At 37.7% G+C, this 22,830-nt stretch overlaps 1 protein-coding gene across 4 annotated transcripts; it reads right to left on the reverse strand.

The window, feature by feature from the left end:
* Window positions 1-1,685: 1,685 nt before the first annotated feature.
* On the reverse strand, window positions 1,686-21,049 carry LOC133788412 (uncharacterized). 4 transcript variants are annotated; one of them, XM_062225888.1, is made up of 12 exons: window positions 20,847-21,049; window positions 20,653-20,731; window positions 19,524-19,699; window positions 18,491-19,172; window positions 18,234-18,318; window positions 17,671-17,758; window positions 3,465-3,649; window positions 3,118-3,250; window positions 2,722-2,858; window positions 2,523-2,597; window positions 2,047-2,163; window positions 1,686-1,950 (listed from the first exon to the last, which is right to left on the reverse strand). In XM_062225888.1, exons 3-12 carry the CDS (start codon window positions 19,687-19,689, stop codon window positions 1,903-1,905), a joined length of 1,716 nt encoding a protein of 571 aa, XP_062081872.1. In that variant the 5' UTR covers window positions 19,690-19,699; window positions 20,653-20,731; window positions 20,847-21,049; the 3' UTR covers window positions 1,686-1,902. The 4 variants fall into 4 exon arrangements, with proteins under 4 accessions (XP_062081872.1, XP_062081871.1, XP_062081873.1 ...); XM_062225887.1 differs by having other exon boundaries at window positions 19,524-19,706; window positions 20,847-21,048; XM_062225889.1 differs by lacking the exons at window positions 20,653-20,731; window positions 20,847-21,049 and adding an exon at window positions 19,278-19,359 and having other exon boundaries at window positions 19,524-19,676.
* Window positions 21,050-22,830: the final 1,781 nt, after the last annotated feature.

Genomic DNA, 22,830 nt, shown 5'->3' on the forward strand with positions numbered 1-22,830 from the left:
CAATTCTCTTTGTATAACTGTCTTTCCATCAGCACCTTTAGGTTAAAAGCTTCCTTTCAAAATATACATCTACTTAGAAATGCTTTTATGAAAATAATTATAACCCAAAATAATAACGAGCCAAATTGCCTATCCCTTCTCTCTGTCCCATCACTTATATTTTAAGTTAACATGGTTTAATTTATTTCACACGGTTTAGCTAATGACTGCAGATATTTATTACTCAAGGCCTGTCTTCTTTTCTTTTTATATATATATCGTTTATGTGAAAAAAAAAATCTTTTCAAATTATATAAGATTTCACTTTGATATCCTAAAGCCTTTCCAGCAAAACACTATTCTTAGCGATGTAAATTTGTGATGCATGCTCTTTCAATATCTATATCTTTGCTAAATTGTTCAGTAAAACTCAGGTGGAGAAAAAAAAAATGTATAAGAAACATGTTAGTTTTATATTTCTAAAAGTTATTGTCCTACTCAAATGTGATATGTAATTCCTTATTTAAATTTTTTCTTCTAGATGTACAATTATACATATGCATACTTCATTGTACATAGTGCATGCCATATAATATAAATTAATTAACATGTTGATTTGGGTATTGCTAGTTATGAGAAATATTTCCATAGTCTGTCTTGTGTTATTACTTGAATGTTAGAGCTTCAGGTGGTGAATGTCATGCATACTCTAAAGGGTGGTTGGGTTGGGCAAACATTTTTCCTAGCTAGAACCAATGAGTCTGAAAGAAGAAAGTCCGAATTAGACTTTCCTAGAAAGAGAGGAAGGCGATGGTCATTAATTTATAAACAAATAATTGCTATTTCATTAGGTTGCATCAAATGATGATTTGTTTCTACTCTTTTCACTAATTTTCAAGTTGTCATATTTGCACATTGTTTTTTGTTTATGGACCAAATGACATAAAAGTATGAGTCAAATTTAACACAATAATAAATTTTACTTATTGAAATACATATTTAATAATTTATGTTTTCAATAATGTTCATCTAATACTTTATAATTTGAAATCATACATATTTGGTACCCTAAACTTAATTTTGACAAATAAAATTTTACTAGATGAGCATTATTGAAAATATAAAATACCAAATTTGTATTTCGATTAAACACATAGTATCAAATAGTTATATACCCTTTTTTTATCAAATCATGTTGTCAATAATTATTATAATTTATTAATTAATAATTAATGACTAATTTGTTTGGGCACATGCAATGATAAAATAGATTAGAATTTTTAATTTGGACAAATAAAAAAATGAAAGAGAAAAAAATTTAACTTTTGTATAATCTCAATAAATATTGACCGAGTAGATTTAATTTTTTTGTTAAGTTAATTTGCATCTTGTGCATTAGAGCACAATTTCAAATGGAAGATTGTTAAAAAAATAGGGGTCTTGTTCCAATTGAGATAATGAAGAATATTCACTCTTCATCACTGTCTGAATTTAACACTGCAGGTTTGGCCTTAGCAGTGGAGGCCTCTTGCTTTGTACCAAGAGATTGAGGGTTCAATCTGGACCGAGACCAAAAATTTGTAAATACGTATATATGCAAGTATTTGTCCCCTATGATGGTGGTATTGGTCCCCTAAGTGGTGGTGCTACTGTCTGCTCCCCTCATGATGAGGTTTGTCACTCCTTCACCTATGGGTCCAGTAGACTATGTCGGAATGGAAATTGTAAATAGAATTGGAATCGTTATCATGTTCTCTACCACAATGTATACATCATTTGTAACATGTAATGAATTTAAAAAAAAAATAAAAAATCAGTCTGAATTTAAAAACGGTATATTTACAGCTGAGTAGGTCAAAGTATTTACAAATTAGTAGGCCGCTAGGTAGATTATTAGTATGTCTTTCTATTAGCTTCTAAATCTCATTTGTTTTGCTTCTTGGGTTTCTTGAGTTTGTCCATGTGGGAAACCTGCGTAAATCCACACCAAAAAAAGAGAAATTAGTGATAAACAGGAGGCGCATAAACATATAAATGAACAACACCATTGTTTTCTTTCCAGCTTACAATGCAGGACTTCCACTCAAAATTTTCAAGTCCCTCTACATCACCGGTCTGAGAATGATTCCGGACATGGCCAAAAATGTGAACTAGTACAACAGCATCTAGAGCAGCATATTCCAGCTGCAAAATGCTACAGCGTCAGCTTACTTGGAGACTAGATATTCCCTAATTTTTCATTGTTAAAAAGAATGAATAATTTCATATTGAAATATATCCAAGAAATCAATAGGGAACCAGAACTTCTAATTTGATATACTCTTAAAGCATTCATATTTTATTCAAAAGAACCGAAACTGGCAAGTATGGGACCTAAGAACAAGCTAGAAGAATGCACTCTCAGCTCTCATAAATTCCTCTCAAATGAAGAGCACCTTAGAACGAGAAATTGTGTTAATTGCCCGGAGAGAACCAACTGATAGTTGAATTCATAGTAATAAGATAAGTCTTTGTTTATACAAAATGAGACACAAACAAATTACCTGATTTGGAGTTAAAGGACGTTGTTCCCAATTACTGTTTCGTCTAGTCTTGTTCAGCCCAGCTCCTAATATTTTCTGAGAAAGTAGTTTAATGTATTATGCTTAGCTGAATCCAACTCCAGCATCATTTAAAGTGTATATGATGACGAGGTTACACAGGGTAAAAGAGATGGTAAAAAGATATGGTGTACTCTTTTACCTTAGCAAGCCCAGAGAGACCTCCACGAGGCTCTTTGAATACATTTTGTATGTCCAGTAGCATTTCATACTGCTTGAAACACCGCAACTCTTCGTAGGAATGAGCCAGTTGCTTTGTATCACATTGAAAATTATAGCCTAAAATGGACACAAGTCATGAAGAATCAATAACTTAATGTGAAACAGCTGAAGCTGACTGATGAAATATTGAACCCACCAGCCATAATAATTTCATAAATAATGCAAACAAGCTACAGAGAAAATCTACTCCGACAGACAACACTGGATTACTCCATTTTTTTAAAGAATAAAGAGAACTAGCTCAATATACAATTTATGAGCAGGATCCCAAATGGGATAGAGATTTCAGGTGAGCACAGATACTAATAAAACATACCAAGTTTTAAAACCCTTGGGGACTGCAGAATGCGGGTTAGACAGTCGTCCAGAATGTCAGGCACGTCTTCAAACAACTTTATCAGGTCCAAGATAAAGACTTTCTTATCAGAAGCAATTTGCATAATAGAAACCTGAAATAAGATAAAGGAAAATCAGTTTATTATATGAACAGAACCTAGGAACAATTGGATAGTTTTACTTGGTCCTCACTTTGGCTATACAAAGTAGTATACATAGATTAAATGATTTGCCTAAAAAAAACAATGCTTATCTATGAAGATTTGTTGGTAAATCAAAAAAGGCAATAGAGATACAACATGAATTGCATAAAACTGACATAGTTACCTTGTTGGGTTTGCTGCCTTTTACATAATTCGGTTTCCATTCACAATCAATACCAACAACTTTACATCCCTCAATGTGACTTGTTGCACTGTGTAGAGCTTCAGCATCATCAACCCAAATAATGTCTTCTACAGACAACTCATTGAGATCCAAATAGCGATTATGTAGAAGACTTGCCTCAGGTACTAAGTTGGGGGAGAAAAAGCACAGCATACAAGTCACAACTTAGAAAGAAAAAAGCAAATAAAAATCTACCTAATATGAACATGCAAGCTGTTATGAGATGTGAAGAGAATTTCTTATATTGTATTGAAATATAACATCTATTTATACACAACTAGAGAATCTATTTTAGGAAATTAAATCAATTAATTAATCCTAATTGACAACTAATAGACAGCTAGCATTCTGATAGGCTAAATCTGGTAATTTCAGAGAAATAAATGATACAGCACTAGTAATCGGAACAAATGCAATCAAAGATTGTATTGAATAACCAAGAATTCGAGAGCTTGGTGCTCTCCCATTACAGGCTACTCAATTTCTCCACACTCATTACATTCCCCTCTCTCCCATCTTATTCTTACTTCCCCTGGTACACACCCATTCCCGTGTACCCTATTACACACTAAACCCTCTCCCATAACTAACTCACAGCTGACTCAATTATTCCCTAAGCTGACCTGGCTGCCTGCTCCCTTTTTGCCCTCCTCATGTTAACACAAGTCAAGGGTGGCCTATCAATACCCCTGCCCAAAGTTTCACCTTGTCCTCAAGGTGAAAGTGAGGAAATTGTTGCTGGATCACCTTGAAGTCCTCCCATGTTGCTTCGAAATCTGGCAGATGAACCCATTCGATAAGAGCTTGTGGTTGTTGCTTGTGAGTCCCTGGTCTAATGTCCAAAACCTTCTCTGGTTCTAGCTGCCATTCCAGTTCAGCAGTAAGATCTTTGGGCAGTGTTGTTGCAGCTTGGTGAGTCCCCAAGGCTGCTCTAAGTGCGAGAATTTGGAGGTAACTGAAGCTTATATGCTGCTGCACCCACACGGGCAACTACTGGAAATGGTCCAAAAAACCGCAGAGCTAACTTCTCATTCTTTCTCTTAGCCACTGATTTCTGCCTGTAGGGTCTTAGTTTGACATAGACCAAATCACCCCCTGAAAATTGTATATCACGTCGTTTTCGATCTGTTTGTGCTTTCATTTTTTGTTGGGCTCTATGCAGGTTCATCTTCAACAAGTCAAGAATGTCATCCCTAGCTTGGAGGCTCTGCTCTACTGCCGATACATTAGTGCTGGAGACTTCAAAATGGACTAGAGGAGGTGGTTCTCTGCGATACACTGCCTGAAATGGCGTCATTTCTGCTGCTGAATGGTATGAAGTGTTTACCAATATTCAGCCCAAGGAAGCCACTTCACCGACTGACTTGGTTTGGAACTTACAAAACAGAGAAGATATGTTTCAAGGCAGCGATTGATGACCTCTGATTGACCATCCGATTGTGGGTGGTATGCGGTACTGTGCTTCAAAGTTGTGCCTAGCAAGCAAAACAACTCCTTCCAAAATAGGCTGAGAAAAATCTTGTCCCGATCTGAAACAATCGAGCGAGGCACCCCATGCAGTTTGACTATCTCTCTTACAAATATTTATGCCACTGTTTCTGCTGAAAAAGGATGGCGAAGAGGTACAAAGTGAACGTATTTTGTCAAACGATCTACCACGACAAATATCGAGGCAAACCCATTCGAAAATGGTAAACCCTCAATAAAGTCCATCGAAACATCTTCCCAAACCATCTCTGGAATAGGCGGTGGCTGCAAAAGTCCTGCTGGAGATTGCGCTAGGTATTTGTGTTGCTGACATACTGTGCACTCAGCCACATATTTTTGGACCTCCTTTCTCATTCCCTGCCAATACAAGTTTGCAGCTAGCCTTTGGAAGGTCTTAAAAACCCCTGAATGTCCTCCTATGTTACTGGCATGGTACTCTTGCAATAACATTGATATAAACAGCGACGACGAAGGCAACACTAAGCGGCCCTCGAACTTAAGGCAATTCTGATTGTACGTACACCCTTTGTTGGCTTTTCCCAGCTGCACCTCCTTAATTATTATGGATAGATTGGGGTCTCCAGCCACATGAGCCATAAGGCCAGGCATCGACAACACTGTAGGTGCTGATATGATGGCTAAAGAGGCTTCCTGGTATATGCGAGATAAAGCATGAGCAGCCTTATTCTCCAAACCTGGTCGGTATTGGATCTCAAAGTCATAACCCAACAGTTTGGTCAGTCATTTTTGGTGCTCAGTCGCCACCAATTGTTGTTCCAGCAGATACTTCAAATTTCTTTGGTCTGTCCTCACTAAAAAACTCCTTCCCAACAAATAAGGGCGCCATTTCTGGATTGCCAACACAATGGCCATCAATTCCCTTTCATAAACAGACTTTGTATGGGCCCTATATGAGAGCACTTGGCTGAAGAAGGAAATTGGGCATCGTTGTTGCATTAAGACAGCCCCCAAACTCGACCCCGAGGCATCCACTTCCACCACAAATGGAGCTGGAAAAATCCGGTAAAGCCAAAATAGGAACAGAGCACATGGCTTCTTTTAGTTGTTCGAACGTTGTCTAAGCTTCGTTGTTCCAGCCATAAGCATCCTTACGCAGCTGGTCCGTTAACAGCTTTGCAATTGCGCCGTACTCCTTTACAAACTTATGATAGTAGCCCGTGAGGCCTAAAAATCCCCTTAGCTCTTGTAATGATTTGGGCACAGGCCACTCCTTCATGGCTATCAACTTGCTCGGGTACGCCGATACTCCCTTGGCTGAAATAATATGGCCCAAGTACTCTAAACAAGGTTGTGCAAACAGACATTTTTTGTGGTTGGCATACAACCGATGTTGCCTAAGCCTTGCCAATACCAACCACAAGTGATCTCTATGTGCCTCCAATGATGAGTTGTACACCAAACTATTATAAAAAAATACCAACACAAACTTGCGCAAATAATCTCGAAATACCTCATTCATGAGAGCTTGAAACGTAGCGGGGCATTTGTTAGCCCAAAAGGCATGACCAAGAATTCATAGTGTCCATCATGAGTTCGAAACGCTGTTTTTTCAATGTCTTTGACGGCCACTCTAATCTGATGATACGCCGACTTAAGATCTAACTTGGAAAAAACTTTAGCTCCATGCAACTCATCCAGGAGCTCTTCGATGACTGATATAGGTAATTTATCAGCCACCGTTTCCCTATTCAAAGCTCGGTGATTGACACAAAACCTTCAACTTCCATCTTTCTTCTTAACCAACAAGACCGGACTATAGAACGGACTTGTGCTTGGTCAAACTATCCCAGCCGTCAACATCTCTGTCATCAACCTCTCAATCTCATCTTTCTGTACTTGTGCATAGCGGTATGATCTTTACCGAAATGGGACCAGCCCCTTCTCTCAGTGTAATGGAGTGCTCTTGGTCTCTCGGTGGTGGTAGTCCAGGTGGCATCTCAAACATAGCTTGATACTCTTGCAACAATTGCAAAAAACCCTCTGGCATCTCTGCTTCTTTGGTCTGCTACACAGCTTCTTCTTCCAGTGACAAGGCTCCCAATTGCACCCAATACCCTTTTCCTTGTTGAACCGTTCTTAACATCACCTTTAGAGAAATCTGAGTTTTGCACAAACTTGGGTCACCCTGCAACGTCACCCAAGAATCCCCCATCTCAAACTTCATTATCATGGTCCTCCAATTTACTTGCATGTTACCCAATGTGTCTAGCCATTTGATTCCCAAAATTACATCTGCTCCCCCTAATTCCAATGGTAAAAACTCAATTACCACTCTTAGAGCCCCCCAAATCGAGTTCCACCTGAGCACAAATTCCCTCCGTCCGTACCTTCCCACCGGTGCCCAATAATACTCCGTAGCAAGTTGTAGCAGTGATTGGTAGCTGCCTTTCTGTCACTATCTCTGTCAAAATGAAATTGTGGGTAGCCCCGCTATCAATGAGTACCATCACTGGTCGCTCTCCTATCTTCCCTGCCAATTTCATTGTATGTGCCGAGGATATCCCAACTAAGGAACTCAACGATAAAGTTGCAAGTGTTTCCTCAGCCATGCTTTCATTTGAAGAGTCTTGGAGTCGGAGGAGGAGAAGCGCATCTGCCTTGGGGCTCATCGTCATCCAACATCAACATCACTTGCCGGAATATTTGCTCACATTGGTGCCCACGATGGAACTTCTTATAGCATTTGAAACACACCCTTCTGGCCTTCTTGTCCTGATATTCTGCCTCCGACAGCCACTTTATGGGTAGCTAGTTAGTGGTTGTCGTGAACTTCGCCGTGGTGGTTTCCACCTGTGCCGTCGATGAGGATGTCCATGGTGAAAGTGTCGTCCCGGTCTTCATAAGAAAAGGATTATACGATGATTTGGGTACTGAAATTGGGCTGTGAATGGTCATCGATCCTGATGCTTTCGTGGTTTGGGTTGTAGCCAACAATGGGTTCCCTTCCTCTACACACTGGGTCGTTTCCATAATTTGGGCTAGGCCCACGGGCTGCAGTATGTGCAGGGCTCCTTTAATGTCATCCTTGAGGCCCTTAATGAAACTACCTTCCAAAACATTCTCGGATACCCCATGAACCCGAGAAGCCAAAGCTTCCCACCTTACCCGATACTCCTTCACTGACGACTCCTGCGTAATAGACAACCACTGGAACCGCTCGAAACCTTAGCAGCAACAGATTCTTGAGAGTCGCCCAAGACATAATCGGTTTGTGTTGGTTCTCCCACTGGAACCATGTCAACGCATCTCCTTCCAAGCCAATCATGGCTGCTTCTAGCATCTGAGATTCCGTCAATCGGTTGAGAAGAAAATAGCGTTCCACTTGAAATACCCATCTATCCGGATTGTCACCAGAGAATAGAGGTAACTCCCTTCTTGGTGGCCTGTAATCCCTCCCAAAGCACTGCTCTGCATACGACAAAGGGTTCCTTGCCGGATGCTGAAATGGAGAAGATTGGCAACCCAATGATGTCTGCGTCGCCGAGGATGAAATATCGCCCTCTACCGCTTTCTTCTGACGATCGTCGCTTGCTGCAGTAGTCTCCAACGTACTTGGAACTGGTAACCCCTGAGTCAAATGCCCCACCAAGAAGTCCATCTTCTTTTGCATCGACTCCATCTCTGATTTCAGTGAGTCCATCTCCATCGAAAGGTGTTGGAAATCAGCTATGATTGCTGTGAGCTTAGTGGGAAATTCATACTGGAAATTCTCCAATCTTTCATCTAACACTTCGAGTTATAGATCCTTCTTTGGGCCCATGGAAGATCGAAGTCTTTGATACCAATTGAAAGGCTCAATCTGGTAATTTCAGAGAAATAAATAATACAGCACTAGTAATCGGAACAAATGCAATAAGAGATTGTATTGAATAACCAAGAGTTTGAGAGCTTGGTTCTCTCCCATTACAGACTACTTAATTTCTCCACACCCATTACATTCCTCTCTCCCATCTTATTCTTACTTCCCCTGGTACACACCCATTCCCCTGTACCCTATTACACACTAACCCCTCTCCCATAACAAACTCACAGCTGACTCAATCATTCCCTAAGCTGACCTGGCTGCCTGCTCCCCTTTTGCCCTCTTAGTGTAAACATAAGTCAAGGGTGGCCTGTCATATTCACTCTATAACACTTCCCCTTAAGCTGGAGCATGTTAATCAGGGGAGGTGAGGCATACGCCTCACTGTAGTGAGGCGCTGAGTTGAGGCGGGTGAGACGGAAATAGAGAGAGGCATACGCCTCAGGGGTGTAGTTCGTAATGGGCTTTTTTATGCCCAAAAAGGCCCAAAATAAAAAACTGGTCTAAATAAGCCCAAAAAAATTGATCAAAACTTATCTTAAATAGGCCCAAACCCAATAAAACTTAAACTTAGATTTAAATAGCCCAATAAAACTTAAAACAAATAAAATTAGAAACCCTACCTACTCACTCACTCAGCCTCTCCTCTCCTTTCTATCAATCTTCTCCACTCCTCTCTCTCGTTCATCTCCTCTGCCCAGCCAGCCATGCCTTTGAAGCAAAGAAAGGAAAAAAAAAACGAAACCTGCCTTCCTCCCTGCCTCTCCTCTCCCTCTCGTTAATTAAATATTTGAGGGGTACGCCTCAATGCGCCTAGAGGCATAAAAGCGGTATTTTAAACATTGGTTGGCATAATGCAATGATAGAAGAGGTGAATGCTTTAGATAACAATAGTACTTGGGACTTGGTCGATTTACCTTCAGGGAAATGGACTATAGGTTGCAAATAGGTCTTCACGATTAAGGTCAATCCGGATGGGTCAATTGCCCAATTAAAAACACGTCTTGTTGCCAATGGCTATGCTCAAATTTATGGAGTAGAATATTTTGAAACTCTCTCCAATTGCAAAGTTGACATCTGTTCGGTTGTTTATTTCCATGGCAGCTACTCATCATTGGCTTTGATATCAAGAATGTTTTTCTTCATGGTAATCTTCAAAGCAACCTCCTGGTTTTGTTGCTCAGGGCGAGTTTGTCGTCTTTAAAAATCTTTATATGATTTGAAACAAAGTCCTCGTGCTTGGTTTGTAAAGTTTAGTCAGGCTATTGAGAAATTTCGTATGATGAAAAGCAAGTTTGATCATTCGGTGTTCTACAAACGATCCGAAGCTAGCATGATTTTGTTAGTTGCATATGTGGATGACATTGTTATTACTGGAAATGATACTAGAGGAATCTCTCTCATATGTATGTCAGATTGTAAAACATCATCATCTTAGTCTGAGTCCTAGAGTCTATAAATGCGCTAAAGTTCCTTTTAAATTAGTTCATTATGATATTTGGGGTCCTTCTCTTATTTTGTCGAAACTTGGATTTAGGTATTTTATTACGTTCCTTTTCTTTGTTTCGTGCGTTTTGTGCTGAAATTAAAACTCAATTTAATGTTTTCATTCGTACTTTGTGAATTGATAACGCCAAAGAATATACATCCCCTTTATTTCAATCTTATATGACTCAGAATGGCATACTTCATGAAACTTCTTGTGTTGATACTCCATCCTAAAATAGTGTGGCGGAACGTAAAAACAGACACCTTCTTGAAACTGCACGAGCTATCTTATTTCAAATGCATGTTCCTAAACCATTTTGGGCTGGTGCAGTTTCCACAGCATGTTTTCTCATTAATCGAATGTTGTCCACTGTTCTTCAAGGTGAGATACCTTACAAAATTCTTTTTCCGAAAAAGTCTTTGTTTCCTGTTGACCCTAAGATATTTGGTAGCACTTGCTTTGTTCGGGATGGTCGTCCGCATGTCACTAAATTAGATCCCAAGTCTTTGAAATGTATTTTCATTGGTTATTCTCGTCTTCAGAAAGGTTACTGGTGTTATTGTCCCATTCTTAACAAATATTTGGTCTCAATTGATGTAGCTTTCCTCGAAGATACACCTTATTTCCCTTTTCCCGAGTACATAAATTCCAAATAATCCATTAGTTCTTTAACCAACTCACAATGATTGATCAAGCCAATTACCTCAGTGTCAATGGAATTTCGAATGTGAAGAAACAAGCGAGCATCCTTCCTGAGCCATGCCTGTCTCGAAGGATCATCAGTCAAATGGTCATCTTTGTCGATACTTCGTAAATAAAGTCGAATAGCCTTACTCCAGTCCAAATAGTTCGAACCATTTAGTTTATGATCCGTGATTTTTGACATCACAAGAACCACATCAGATACTGTTAATAGTTATGAATAGGAATAGTTTCTGATTTTAATATTTCATTGATTTAGTACTCTAATCGTTTTAATTTCTTTAGAATGATTAATTGTATTTCCCCTATATATACTCTCTTTGTTAGGTTGTAAAATACACAGAAATAAAATACAATCTTTTTCTCCAGTTTTTATATGGTATCAGAGAATTAAGGCTCTCGATTCCCTCTCTCTCGACCATTCTCTGTTTTTTTTTTTTTCATTCTTTCTGCGGTCGTTCCTTTGCTCTCCGACGACGTTCAAACGTGCTCCAGGCGAGGTCGTCTCTCTCCAGCACCCTTAAGTCATCCCTCCTTCCAGTCGCACATCCCAAAGCAGTCTGGCGACATTCCAAGCACTCCGACGAAGCAGTCCGGTGACGTTCCAGGCACTCCGACGAAGTCGTTCCCCAGACCTGCAATCTGTCCAAACGAAGCTCCGTCCCTTCGTTTCCTTAGTGTCTTGGTCCCACCTCCTTTGGACCAAAGCCCAACTGTTCTAGGCCCAAGCCCATTTTTTCAGAAATTGTTATCACCTCCTTTGAACTAAAGCCCAACTGTTTTAGGCCTAAGCCAATTTTTTTCAAAAATTGTTCAGACGTTGTTCAGCCTAATAATGTCGACTAGTGACGAAGTTTCTTCTCAAACTAGAGGATCTATTCCTCCATCACAAACTCAGTCTGGTGGTTCTATAGGCTCTCTGTATAGCTATGACAATAACTCTCTTCATATTACAACCCATAAACTTGATGGAAAAAATTACCTTCAGTGGGTCCAGTCAGTCAAACTCGTCATTTGTGGACGTGGGAAACTTGGGTACATCACCGGTGATCTCCCGGCATCATCTTCCACTGACCCTACGTACAAGATATGGCAAGCTGAAAATTCTATAGTTCTTGCGTGGCTAATTAATTCAATGGATCATAAAATTAGTCGCAGATATTTATTCTTTAAGACTGCTAAAGAAGTGTGGGATGCTGCCCGAAAAATGTATTCTGGCCTTGGTAATGCTTCTCAAATTTTTGAGATCCGCACCAAACTCAAAGAGATCAAGCAAGGCAATCAAATTGTTACCCAATATTTTTCAGATTTACAAGACTTATAGCAGGAACTTGATTTGTATCTGGATACCACACCACTATGTGTTGACATCACCACAATCCAGCGACAACTATTAGAGAAAGAACGCGTCTTTGAGTTTCTTACTGGGTTGAACAGCAATTTGGATGAAGTAAGAAGTCACCTAGTTAGTCGCTCTCCATTGCCTGATACTGAAGAAGCATTCTCTGAGGTCAGACGTGAAGAAGCACGCCGTCGTGTCATGCTCACTAACCCAGAACTACAATCTATTGAAAGTTCGGCTCTTCTTCTTTCCAAAACTGGTCCACCACCATCTGGCAAATCCAATCCTAATCCTCGACCTAACCGTAAGGGCGATAGACCTTGGTGTGATCATTGCCAACGTCATGGTCACATCCGGTCTACCTATTGGGAAATTCACGGAAAACCACCAAACTGGACTCCTCGTCGCCAGAATGAAAAAAAAGCCAACCAAGTTCAGAGTGAAACTAAAAATACTGCTGTCCCTTCCCTCAGTAATGCACAAATTGAGCAGTTGTATACTCTCTTGAGTCGATCTTCCATGGCACCCAAATCTGGATGCGAATCTCATAGTGCTTCAATGGCACATTCTGATAATTTCTCTTCCGCTGCCCAAACTCCGTGGATAATCGATTCCGGTGCAACAAATCACATGACAGGTTTATCTCATTTGTTTGATTCTTATTGACTCTGTTCGACAAAAACTAGTGTCAAGATTGCAGATGGCACTCAATCCCCTATTGCAGGAATTGGCACCATTAAATTGTCTGCTGATTTATCTTAAATCAGTTCTTTATGTTCATTCTTTGAAGTGCAATTTAATTTATGTTCACAAATTGACTTCCGATAACAGTTGCCTTGCTAAACTAAATTTGTGTCCAATTCTTGCCAATTTCAGGATCTATCATTGGGGAGGACGATTGGCAGTGCTAAGATTTGTGACAGACTTTATTTCTTCGACAGACAGCATCCAATCAACAAAGTTCCAAGTTCTTTTTCTACTTATGTTTCAAACTCTGTTTCTTATTCCAATTTTAACACCATTATGTTATGGCATTGTTGACTTGGGCATCCAAGTTTTTTATATTTAAAACATTAGTTTCCATTTTTAATAAAAATGTTGCTGAATTTCAATGCGATATCTGTCAATTTGCCAAACATACACGTGTTTCATTTCCTCCAAGGATATATACACCTTCTAGTCCTTTCTCTCTTGTTCATAGTGATATTTGGGGACCCTCCAAGATCTCTACTTCTCATGGTAAGCGTTGGTTTATTGCATTTATTGATGATCACACGCGTATTACTTGGGTTTATCTGCTTAAGCATAAGTCTGATACATGTCAGGGTTTTCAAAACTTTCATCATATGATTCAAACACAATTTCAAACCTCTATCATAATACTTCATACCAACAATGGTACTGAATATTTCAATACTACTCTTGGTCCCTACCTTCTCCAAAATGGGATTGTTCATCAATGTTCGTGTGTCGATACTCCGCAACAGAATGGGGTTGCTGAACGGAAAAATCGCCACCTCTTAGAAGTAGCCCGTGCTCTCATGTTCACTATGCATGTTCCAAAATATCTTTGGGGCGATGTTGTTCTCACTGCTACTTACCTCATTAACCGCCTTCCAAGTTGACCCCTTCAATTCAAAACACCATATTCTGTCCTTCAATCACTCTATCCTCACACTTCTTCAAATTCTTTACCAATCAAAGTTTTTGGCTGCACTGCCTTTATTCACGTTCACTCTCACAATCGTAGTAAACTTGATCCTAGAGCAATAAAAACAGTGTTCCTGGGTTATTCTCCTACCCAGAAAGGTTATCGTTGCTATTGTCCACTCACAAAAAAATCATACATCTCAAGTGATGTAACTTTTTCTGAAAAAGTTCCATATTTCACCCCCACTTTGCTTCAGGGGGAGCACAGTCATCACAAGCAAGAAGCTCAGTGGTCGTGGGGTTTAGAATTACCTCTAGACACTTCATTCTCTTCAGATCCAGAAAAACTTCTAGACACTCCATTCTCTTCAAATCCAGGAAAAACAAATCCTTCTTCTTCTTCTTCTGAGAACATCTTAGAAACAGAAAGACCTCAAGACTTACAAAAAGAAATTCGGGTGTATTCCAAAAGAAATAAACAAGTCACAAATCCTCATCACAAATCCTCATCTTAGAACCACTTCCCGCAAATGATTCAGGTACTTCTCCCTCAAACACTCGGTCAGATCTAGACATTCCTATTGCATTAAGAAAAGGAGCTAGATCTTGTACTCAACACCCTATTTCGAAATTCATCTCTTATTCAAAATTATCATCTCCATTTAAAGCTTTTACCTCTAGTCTATCAGATATTGTGATTCCCAGGAACATCAATGAAGCACTTGATACTCCTCAATGGAAGGCAGCAGTTCTCGAAGAGATAAAAGCACTTGAACATAATGGAACTTGGAGATTGGTGGAGTTACCACCAGATAAGAAGATAATAGGGTACAATGAAAATGGATCCATTGAGAGGTACAAAGCTCAATTAGTTGCCAAGGGATTTACTCAAACTTATGGAATTGACTACACTGAGACATTCGCTCCAGTTGCGAAACTCAATACTATCAGAGTATTGCTCTCGTTAGCAGTCAACTTGGATTGGGAATTGCATCAACTCGATGTAAAAAATGCTTGTTGAATGGCGAGCTGGAAGAAGAGGTGTACACGAGTCAGCCTCCGGGTTTTGAAGAATCTCTCAATTCAACTAAAGTCTGCAAACTAAAAAAATCTCTCTATGGTCTAAAACAATCTCCTCGAGCATGGTTCAATCGTTTTCTAAAGGTTGTCAAGGGGCTTGGATACGTGCAAGGTCAGACTGACCATACTCTTATCAAACACTCAGTTGAAGGGAAAATGTTAGTTCTGATCGGGTATGTTGATGACATAATTGTTACTGGCAATCATACTGAAGAGTCTGATTAAAGAAAGGTTAGCAAAGGAGTTCGAAGTCAAAGATCTTGGTGCTCTCAGGTATTTTCTGGGAATTGAATTTGCTAAAAGCAAAAGAGGGATTTCTGTGTCCCAAAGGAAATACACTCTCGATCTCTTGAAGGAGACAGGAATGCTTGGTAGCAAGCCCAGCAAGACTCCAATTGAGCTTGGAGACAAGAGAAGAATGTTTGAAGGAAGTCCAGTTGACAAAGGGAGATACCAACAGCTAGTAGGGAAGCTCATCTACCTCTCACATACTAGACCTGACATTGCCTTTGCGGTAAGTCTAGTCAGCCAATATATGCATAATCCTTGTCAGGGACATCTCAATGCACTATATAGAATTATGAGGTATCTCAAGCAAACACCAGGAAAAGATCTTTTCTTTAAAAAGACAAACGAGAGGAAGAGTGAAATGTTCACAGATGCAGATTGGGCTAGGCCAGTTGATGATAGAAAATCTACATTTGGGTATTGTACGATTGTTTGGGGTAATGTAGTTACATGGCGAAGTAAAAAGCAAACAGTAGTTGCGAGGAGCAGTGCAGAGGCATAATATAGAGCCATGGTCCATGGAGTATGCGAAGCAATATGGACTAAACGCCTACTAGAGGAGTTAAAAATTGAGTATGTAGCTCCCATTCAGTTTTATTGTGATAATCAGTCTGCCATCAGCATTGCACATAATCCTGTACATCATGATCGAACTAAACATGTAGAAGTGGATCGTCACTTCATCAAAGAGAAGATTGATGGAGGAATCATAAGTATTAGATATGTACATACAGAGCAACAGCTAGCCGATATTCTCACAAAGGGGTTGTCCGAGCGAGTATTTGATTTTCTTGTAAACAAGCTTGGACTACAGTCCAACTTGAGGGGGTGTTAACAGTTATGAATAGGAATAGTTTCTGATTTTAATATTTCATTGATTTAGTACTCTAATCGTTTCAGTATCTTTAGAATGATTAATTGTATTTCCTTTATATATACTCTTTGTTAGGTTGTAAAATACACAGAAATAAAATATAATCTTTTTCTCTAATTTTTATAGATACCACTGATTTTGTCTCAGTCATAACCTCAAAAGCAAATATGGAGAGAACAAGTAAAAAAAGCCAAGAAAAAGGGGAACCCAAACACAAGATCTGAACAAAAATAGAGAAGAGAATGACCGGAGAAGAACACAAATAGGGCAGAAAAGTGTTGAGAAAGACATTGGGACCAACCGGAGTCAAAAGCACGGCACGCCCACACGCGTCGGCCCATGGGGAACGGTGCAGCGGGAGACGACAGGGCGTGGGGCCCACTCGTGGCAATTTCAGACTTTGAACGGCAAGGATTGGTTGGTCAGCGACTGGGCAGTCTTCCTGTGCCGGCGGTGAGAACAAAAGAGCACTCCAAATAGGGTTGCCGAAAAAGGAACCCTAAAAATAAAAGAAAAACCAAACCCTAATTGCAAACTCCAATTTGTGATAAACCCTAATTTCAAATCACAGTCCCAAAAGCTCTGATAACATGTTATAAGATGTGAAGAGAATTTCTTATATTGTATTGAAATATATCATCTATTTATACACAACTAGAGAATCTATTCTAGAAAATTAAAATCAATTAATTAATCCTAATTAACAACTAACAGACAGCTAGTATTCACACTATAACATAAACCAAGCAACCAAGCAGGCTTCATATCTTGTGTCATGTATAAGACAGCCAAAATAAATATACAAGCTGTAGAGAAAAAACATTTGATGCCAAGATATTTACATATAAATAGAGAAGTTCAAGCAAGGACAAGAGGTGCAAAGTTAATCTACTTGTGTATCACTTAAAATGGCGAATAGGGTCCGATTACGACATAAGGCAGAGCACTTTACCACTGCAAAAATGTAAGAACACAACAATGTATCTTCATTTCTCATCCAGGGAGATTTGAACCACAGTCTCCACCTTCTACATTTTGTAGATGTAACAAAATGAACAAATACCAATTTCTAACAGAACATGATATAATAATGTTAATTGGAGAGCCCAATTAGAATTTTTCAAGTTCTCAAAGTTAGGTGAGCATGCAAATAAGGAGTCCAATCATAATTTTGCAAATTAGTTTTGTATTCATTAGAATTTATTTCTTTTCTGAAAATGACTAATAAATAAGTGGGGGCATTCTTCTGTAAAGCAGGGAAAAAAACAAAGGCTAAGGGGAAGCTTCCTTACGTAGATTAAAATTTAATAGACACAACCTTATAAATATCCAAATTAAGCTATTGCTGAATCCAAAAGTCTTAATTATGGTACCACCTAAGGAAAAGAAACAAGATAGCATCATGCGTACCTTTCGTACTTAAAAAACCTTCAAGCGAGTACCGCTCACAGAGTTCATCAACCTTCTCTAAATAACCAGCTTCCATAGCTAAATAGACCTTGAAAACATTAAGAAAAGCTACAAGTTCAAATAATTTATCTGTACTTTGATTAATAAATGTATTATCAGATAAATGCACATATGAATACATGCAAGTGTCTATGTGAAAGAACACAAGCACAAAATAAAAAACATATGCTCAAAAAAATTTCTTATTTTTTTTTAATTGTGCACATAAAAAATACATATTTATTCTTCTGGCACAACTGGATACAACTATTTACTCACAACTGGAAAAAACTATTTCACCAAAAATCATAATTCACTGCATGGAAGCAAGGATAGCATTGCAGTAAACGTTCAAGCAAACTTAATAAGAACACGTCATGAATTTAATGATTTCTCCCCAGCTTGCCTCACCTTCAACTACGTACACTATAACAGCTTTAAGTAACATTGGTTTATCAATCTAGTTACAAAATTTTCAAGAGATCAATATAAATGAGAAAGCCATCAAGTCAAAAGCTACAAACCAAATATTCAAGAAGTTGTCTATCCTTGTTAGTTCTAGCTTCTGCAACATCCCAGCATCCTTTTTCTGCCAGTTTCTTTAGTGAGCTGCAAGTACATGGAAAAATGTCATTTCATACAATTCAGAAAAGAGGGGGGACCCAGAAACCTAACAAGCAGAACGTATTTTGTGAAGTCAGAAAATATATATGGTGTCTCATATATCATATTAGACAAAGAAATATAAGAAACAGGTATTAATATAAAGTATTGGAATGACCTCTCTTTACACTTATGATAAACATCAGGAAATTCCTGTCGAAGATTGTTTTTCTTTATAGTCTGGTAAGCATTGTTTAGCATGTTCCTGTCAATGTATGCTTTGACAAGAACACATAATAATGGCTTCCCCATGAATATTGCCCACTTCTCGGCTGCTTTGAATTCATTGTTTTGCATCATAGTATCAAGAAAAGACTGGCCGGACTGGCGGATGGAAAAGTGCTCTAAAAGAGTAACTGCATTCATATATGACTGAGAATCTATCAAATCATATATGTATTGCTCGACAAATTTTTTTGCTGAGTCAAAACTATAATTATCTTTTTCTTTCAATGGACACATTACTTTCTCAATGTTCGGCAATTGAACATCGAAAGTTTCAAGTATCTTTACAACTACCCCTTCATCATGGTTGACAGAGCTCCCAACAATATCAAGAAATAATTGGGCAGCTAGATATTTCGCTTCTGCCAAGTCCTCAGAGGTAGCTGCTACTTTCAAGAAACGACGAAGAGCAGATATTATTAAATGACTGAATCCTTCACTATATAACCCAAAAATAGGCAAGACATAGAGGCACTGAACTACAAACACAGCTGGTCCACGTGGGGGGCTATTTTGCAATACTAAATGGACTTGTTGCTGAAGAGCTCGGAACTTCTTAGTTGCTTTACACGTCCCTGTGTAATGTTTTAAAAAAAAGTAGCAAATTAACAAATAGAATGCACTGAAGCAAATAATAAATCCAAAAAGCTACATGATTCAATAAAAGAGTAGCCACTGACTGGATGAACTTCTCATGGTACACCTTGTACACATGATAATATACAACCAGCTAGCTTGAGAACCAAATTGTCAGGTGCAGGTCTACAGGCATAGAGCAAGTTTTTCATCTTAGCATGTCTTTATGTCAATTGATACTCAAGAAGGTTAAAATGAAAGGTATCAATTAATTACAGGTACATTCCCATTACAAGAGGCTTATTTTCAGTCATGATAGAAATTTACAGTGAAGAAAGAATAGCACCTACCATGAATATAACATTCTTTCAGGAGGTATAAGAATACCACAGGAGAAATATATGTCAGATCAAAAAAGGCATGCTTGCAAAGAGTCAATGTCTGCATTGTTTTCTCTTTATCTTTATGCATGTGTAGTTCTGCCAGCATTTCCTGCAATTCCATCCCAGATGACATGGTGATGGTCCTAGAAACTGAATGAATGTTAGTTTGAGGCTTTAAAAATTCAAGTAATCTACTAAATACACAAACTGTATCAACCAAGGACATTGAAACAATAAGTTTAGCAAATTCCTCTCAATAGAAAATAATTGAGAGGAAAATAACTTTCTAACACTGTAGTATGGGCAAAACACACGTAGAGTACGAATTGAAAAACCATGTTCAGTCAATTTTAAGTAAATTGCAGTACTAACTTTCGCCTTGAGTTGAAAAGGACTTCACATATTTAGCAAATTCAACAAAATTTACCCATTGCATTGTCTGTCAACAAGTGCCAAACATTACCATCAACCCAGTTGTTGCAATGAAACACCACCACTCAAATATAAATAAATAAATGCTCGGGCTCCACCCTGCCTAAGTAAACTTCCGTTTATGTTATGTCAATATTTAATGAAAAAATAAAAAGGGAAAAATATGGTTCGGCATCTAATTCCATTACTTCATTGGTTTTCTTTAAATAAATAAATAAATAAATATATATATAATACTTCAAATCTATACTATTTCCTCTTGAACATTACCTAAATTATTGAGATGAAGAGACAAATCACAGGAGATTTTAAGCTTGCACACAAGGCACTAAAATATGTTTGTTTTAAATTGATATATAATTAAAAGGCACAAACAAAAACTGTGAAAATGAGTTCCGATGGTAGATACAGCTCCATGAAGCCTTTAATAAAAATAAGGAGAAATTAGAATAACAATAACAACAACGAAATGGAGCCAAATTCCAGTAAAAACCTACATTAAGCTCTGTTCGATTCCCGAGCAAATGCAAACACATCATAAAATGAACCAGAAAGTACATAAAAATAAATCAAAATAGGAATGAAACAGTAAATAAGTGGTTTGTTGCATTCAAAGACTTTCTCGGCAACCAAACAGTAAAAACAATATAGGAAAAAAACGCACCAAATTCGTAGACTCCTCACTCCACCGCCCCCCTTCTCCTCTTAGCTCTCGCGCGTATCTATATATACGCCACCTCCCGCTGTCAGTATATGAAATAATTTGACCAAAAGTGAAAAAAACAAAGTAAAAATAATAATTATTTTTTAATAATAAAAAAAATATAGAGAGACAACTGTTAAAAGAGGTAAGATTACAGTGTGGGCTGGCCCACAGGATCTTCTCCTGAAATGTGCAAAAAAGGAATGCGTTCGGCTTTGGTTGATGTCTCTTTCTTTTCTCTATTCTCTAATCTATAAACACCTAACCCAGCTTTGCTCTCTGCTGCCCCTTGTCGTCTATGGCTTTCAGGCTATTGTGCGCAGGGTGTCACGGTGAACGCACCAGCTAAGGGGCATTTTGGACATTTTAACGTTCGTTCGTTTATTGTGAGGTGATTAATTTAGTGTTGTTTGTTATATTAGATAAGACTCAATTTGATTGTGTGAGGAAGTGGAAGTCAAACTTGATTTAACGATCCGTACCGTTGGTTTTTCTGTTTGATTGAATTAATTTTTTCATTGATTGGTGTATTTCGGGGAGAAGCGGGTGAATTTCATCTCGAGAAAAGAGTGCATGAAAGGCCTCATATACAACTGTAGTGCCCTCATGAGTTTCTTATGCCAACGGGTATAATGAGATTTGGTGGAATGGAATTGACTAGGACAAGCAATACTCATTATTATAATGACAATAATGTTTATTTTACATGGAAAATATAATAATTACTTACGAATAAATTAAGGAGTGTTTGGTTTAGTGAAATGGAACTAAATAAGAATGGTAATGACAATAATAATAATAATAATATCTGATTTATTGCTTGAATTGATATTGGAATCAAAATTATTTTATTTAGTTTAGTGGGAGAATAAAATAAAATAATATTGTACTGACAAAAATATTTCTATTTCAATTTTTTTTAAAACATTCAAAATTTAACTAAATAAAAAAAAACTTAAAATTTAAATAAATGACAAAATAATAATAATATTTTAGATACTTTAAATAAAATGTTTATAATGAAAAATTATTACTCAATTCATGATAGATTAAAAAGAATTTCTCATTTTAATCTTATAAATATTTTTAAATGTATTAACAAAAAGATGAGTTGTATAAATAGAAAATATTTTAGATATTCTTACTTTAATATGGAGAGAAGAATGAAGAAGGTTAAAATAATAATTTTTATTTCATTTTAAAAATTTTATAGTAATGGAATTCTTATGTATAATAATAATAATAATAATATAATAGTATTAGAGTTTTTTATTATGGAGAGAAGAATGAAGAAGGTTAAAATAATAATTTTTATTTCATTTTAAAGTTTTTATAGTAATGGAAAACTATTTACATATGTTTAAGAGTAGAATAGATATTCCACCAAAGTGGTGGAATTGTAATTCCTATGAAAAGGCATTCCAAAAGGTTAAAATATTATGAAATGCAACTATTAATTCCATTCCATTCTTCATCCACTCCTACCAAACATGTTATAAAGGAATATTATATATATATATATTATATATATATATACTTCTCATTGGACTGTATTTGGTAAATATTATTAATTGGTAGAAGTAATAAAAGAAAGTTAGGAGGATTGTGAGAGTGAGATGAAAAAGAATTGACAAATTTTTAGACTTGTTTATGGGTAAATTTATTGTATGCACCTTTGCAAGGGTGATCACAAACTAAACACTCAATTTGACTCTTGTCGACTCATGGATATATCAATGCACACACTATGTAAGTTCGAACAAGTATTGAAAGTGTCCAAAAAAATTTCTGAGGGAAATTTGAGTCTTTATCCTTAATGAGGGGTACTAATTCAAGAAAATGTTAGGCTCTTTAATCATTTCAAAATAATGCCAAAACTTTTGAGCATACCCAAAATATCTCTCTCACAATTCCCCTACCATCTTCTCTTCCCTCTTCTCGTTACCCTCTCTCTCTCTCTCTCTCTCTCTCTCTCTCTCTCTCTTTCTCTCTTTGTTCACTCTCTCTCACTCACATCATCTCACAGCACCACTAAGAGCGAGTAGAGATCTGAGCACTACCAACAGCCGAACTCCTCCCTAAGAGGAAGTCATTTGTAGAGATCAAGACCAAAGTAATTTTTGAGGAATCTTGTAGAAA

The sequence above is a fragment of the Humulus lupulus genome, chromosome 7, assembly GCF_963169125.1.
Source record: "Humulus lupulus chromosome 7, drHumLupu1.1, whole genome shotgun sequence".
NCBI lineage: Eukaryota > Viridiplantae > Streptophyta > Magnoliopsida > Rosales > Cannabaceae > Humulus > Humulus lupulus.

Coding starts and splice junctions, on each gene's coding strand:
- LOC133788412 (XM_062225886.1), bottom strand. CDS start 19,782: ATGTCCTTGGTTGATACAGTTTGTGTATTTAGTAGATTACTTGAATTT. Junction 2,859..3,117: donor CCCAAGGGTTTTAAAACTTG/GTATGTTTTATT, acceptor TGTCCATTTTAG/GCTATAATTTTCAATGTGAT. Junction 2,164..2,522: donor GTCCTTTAACTCCAAATCAG/GTAATTTGTTTG, acceptor AGCATTTTGCAG/CTGGAATATGCTGCTCTAGA.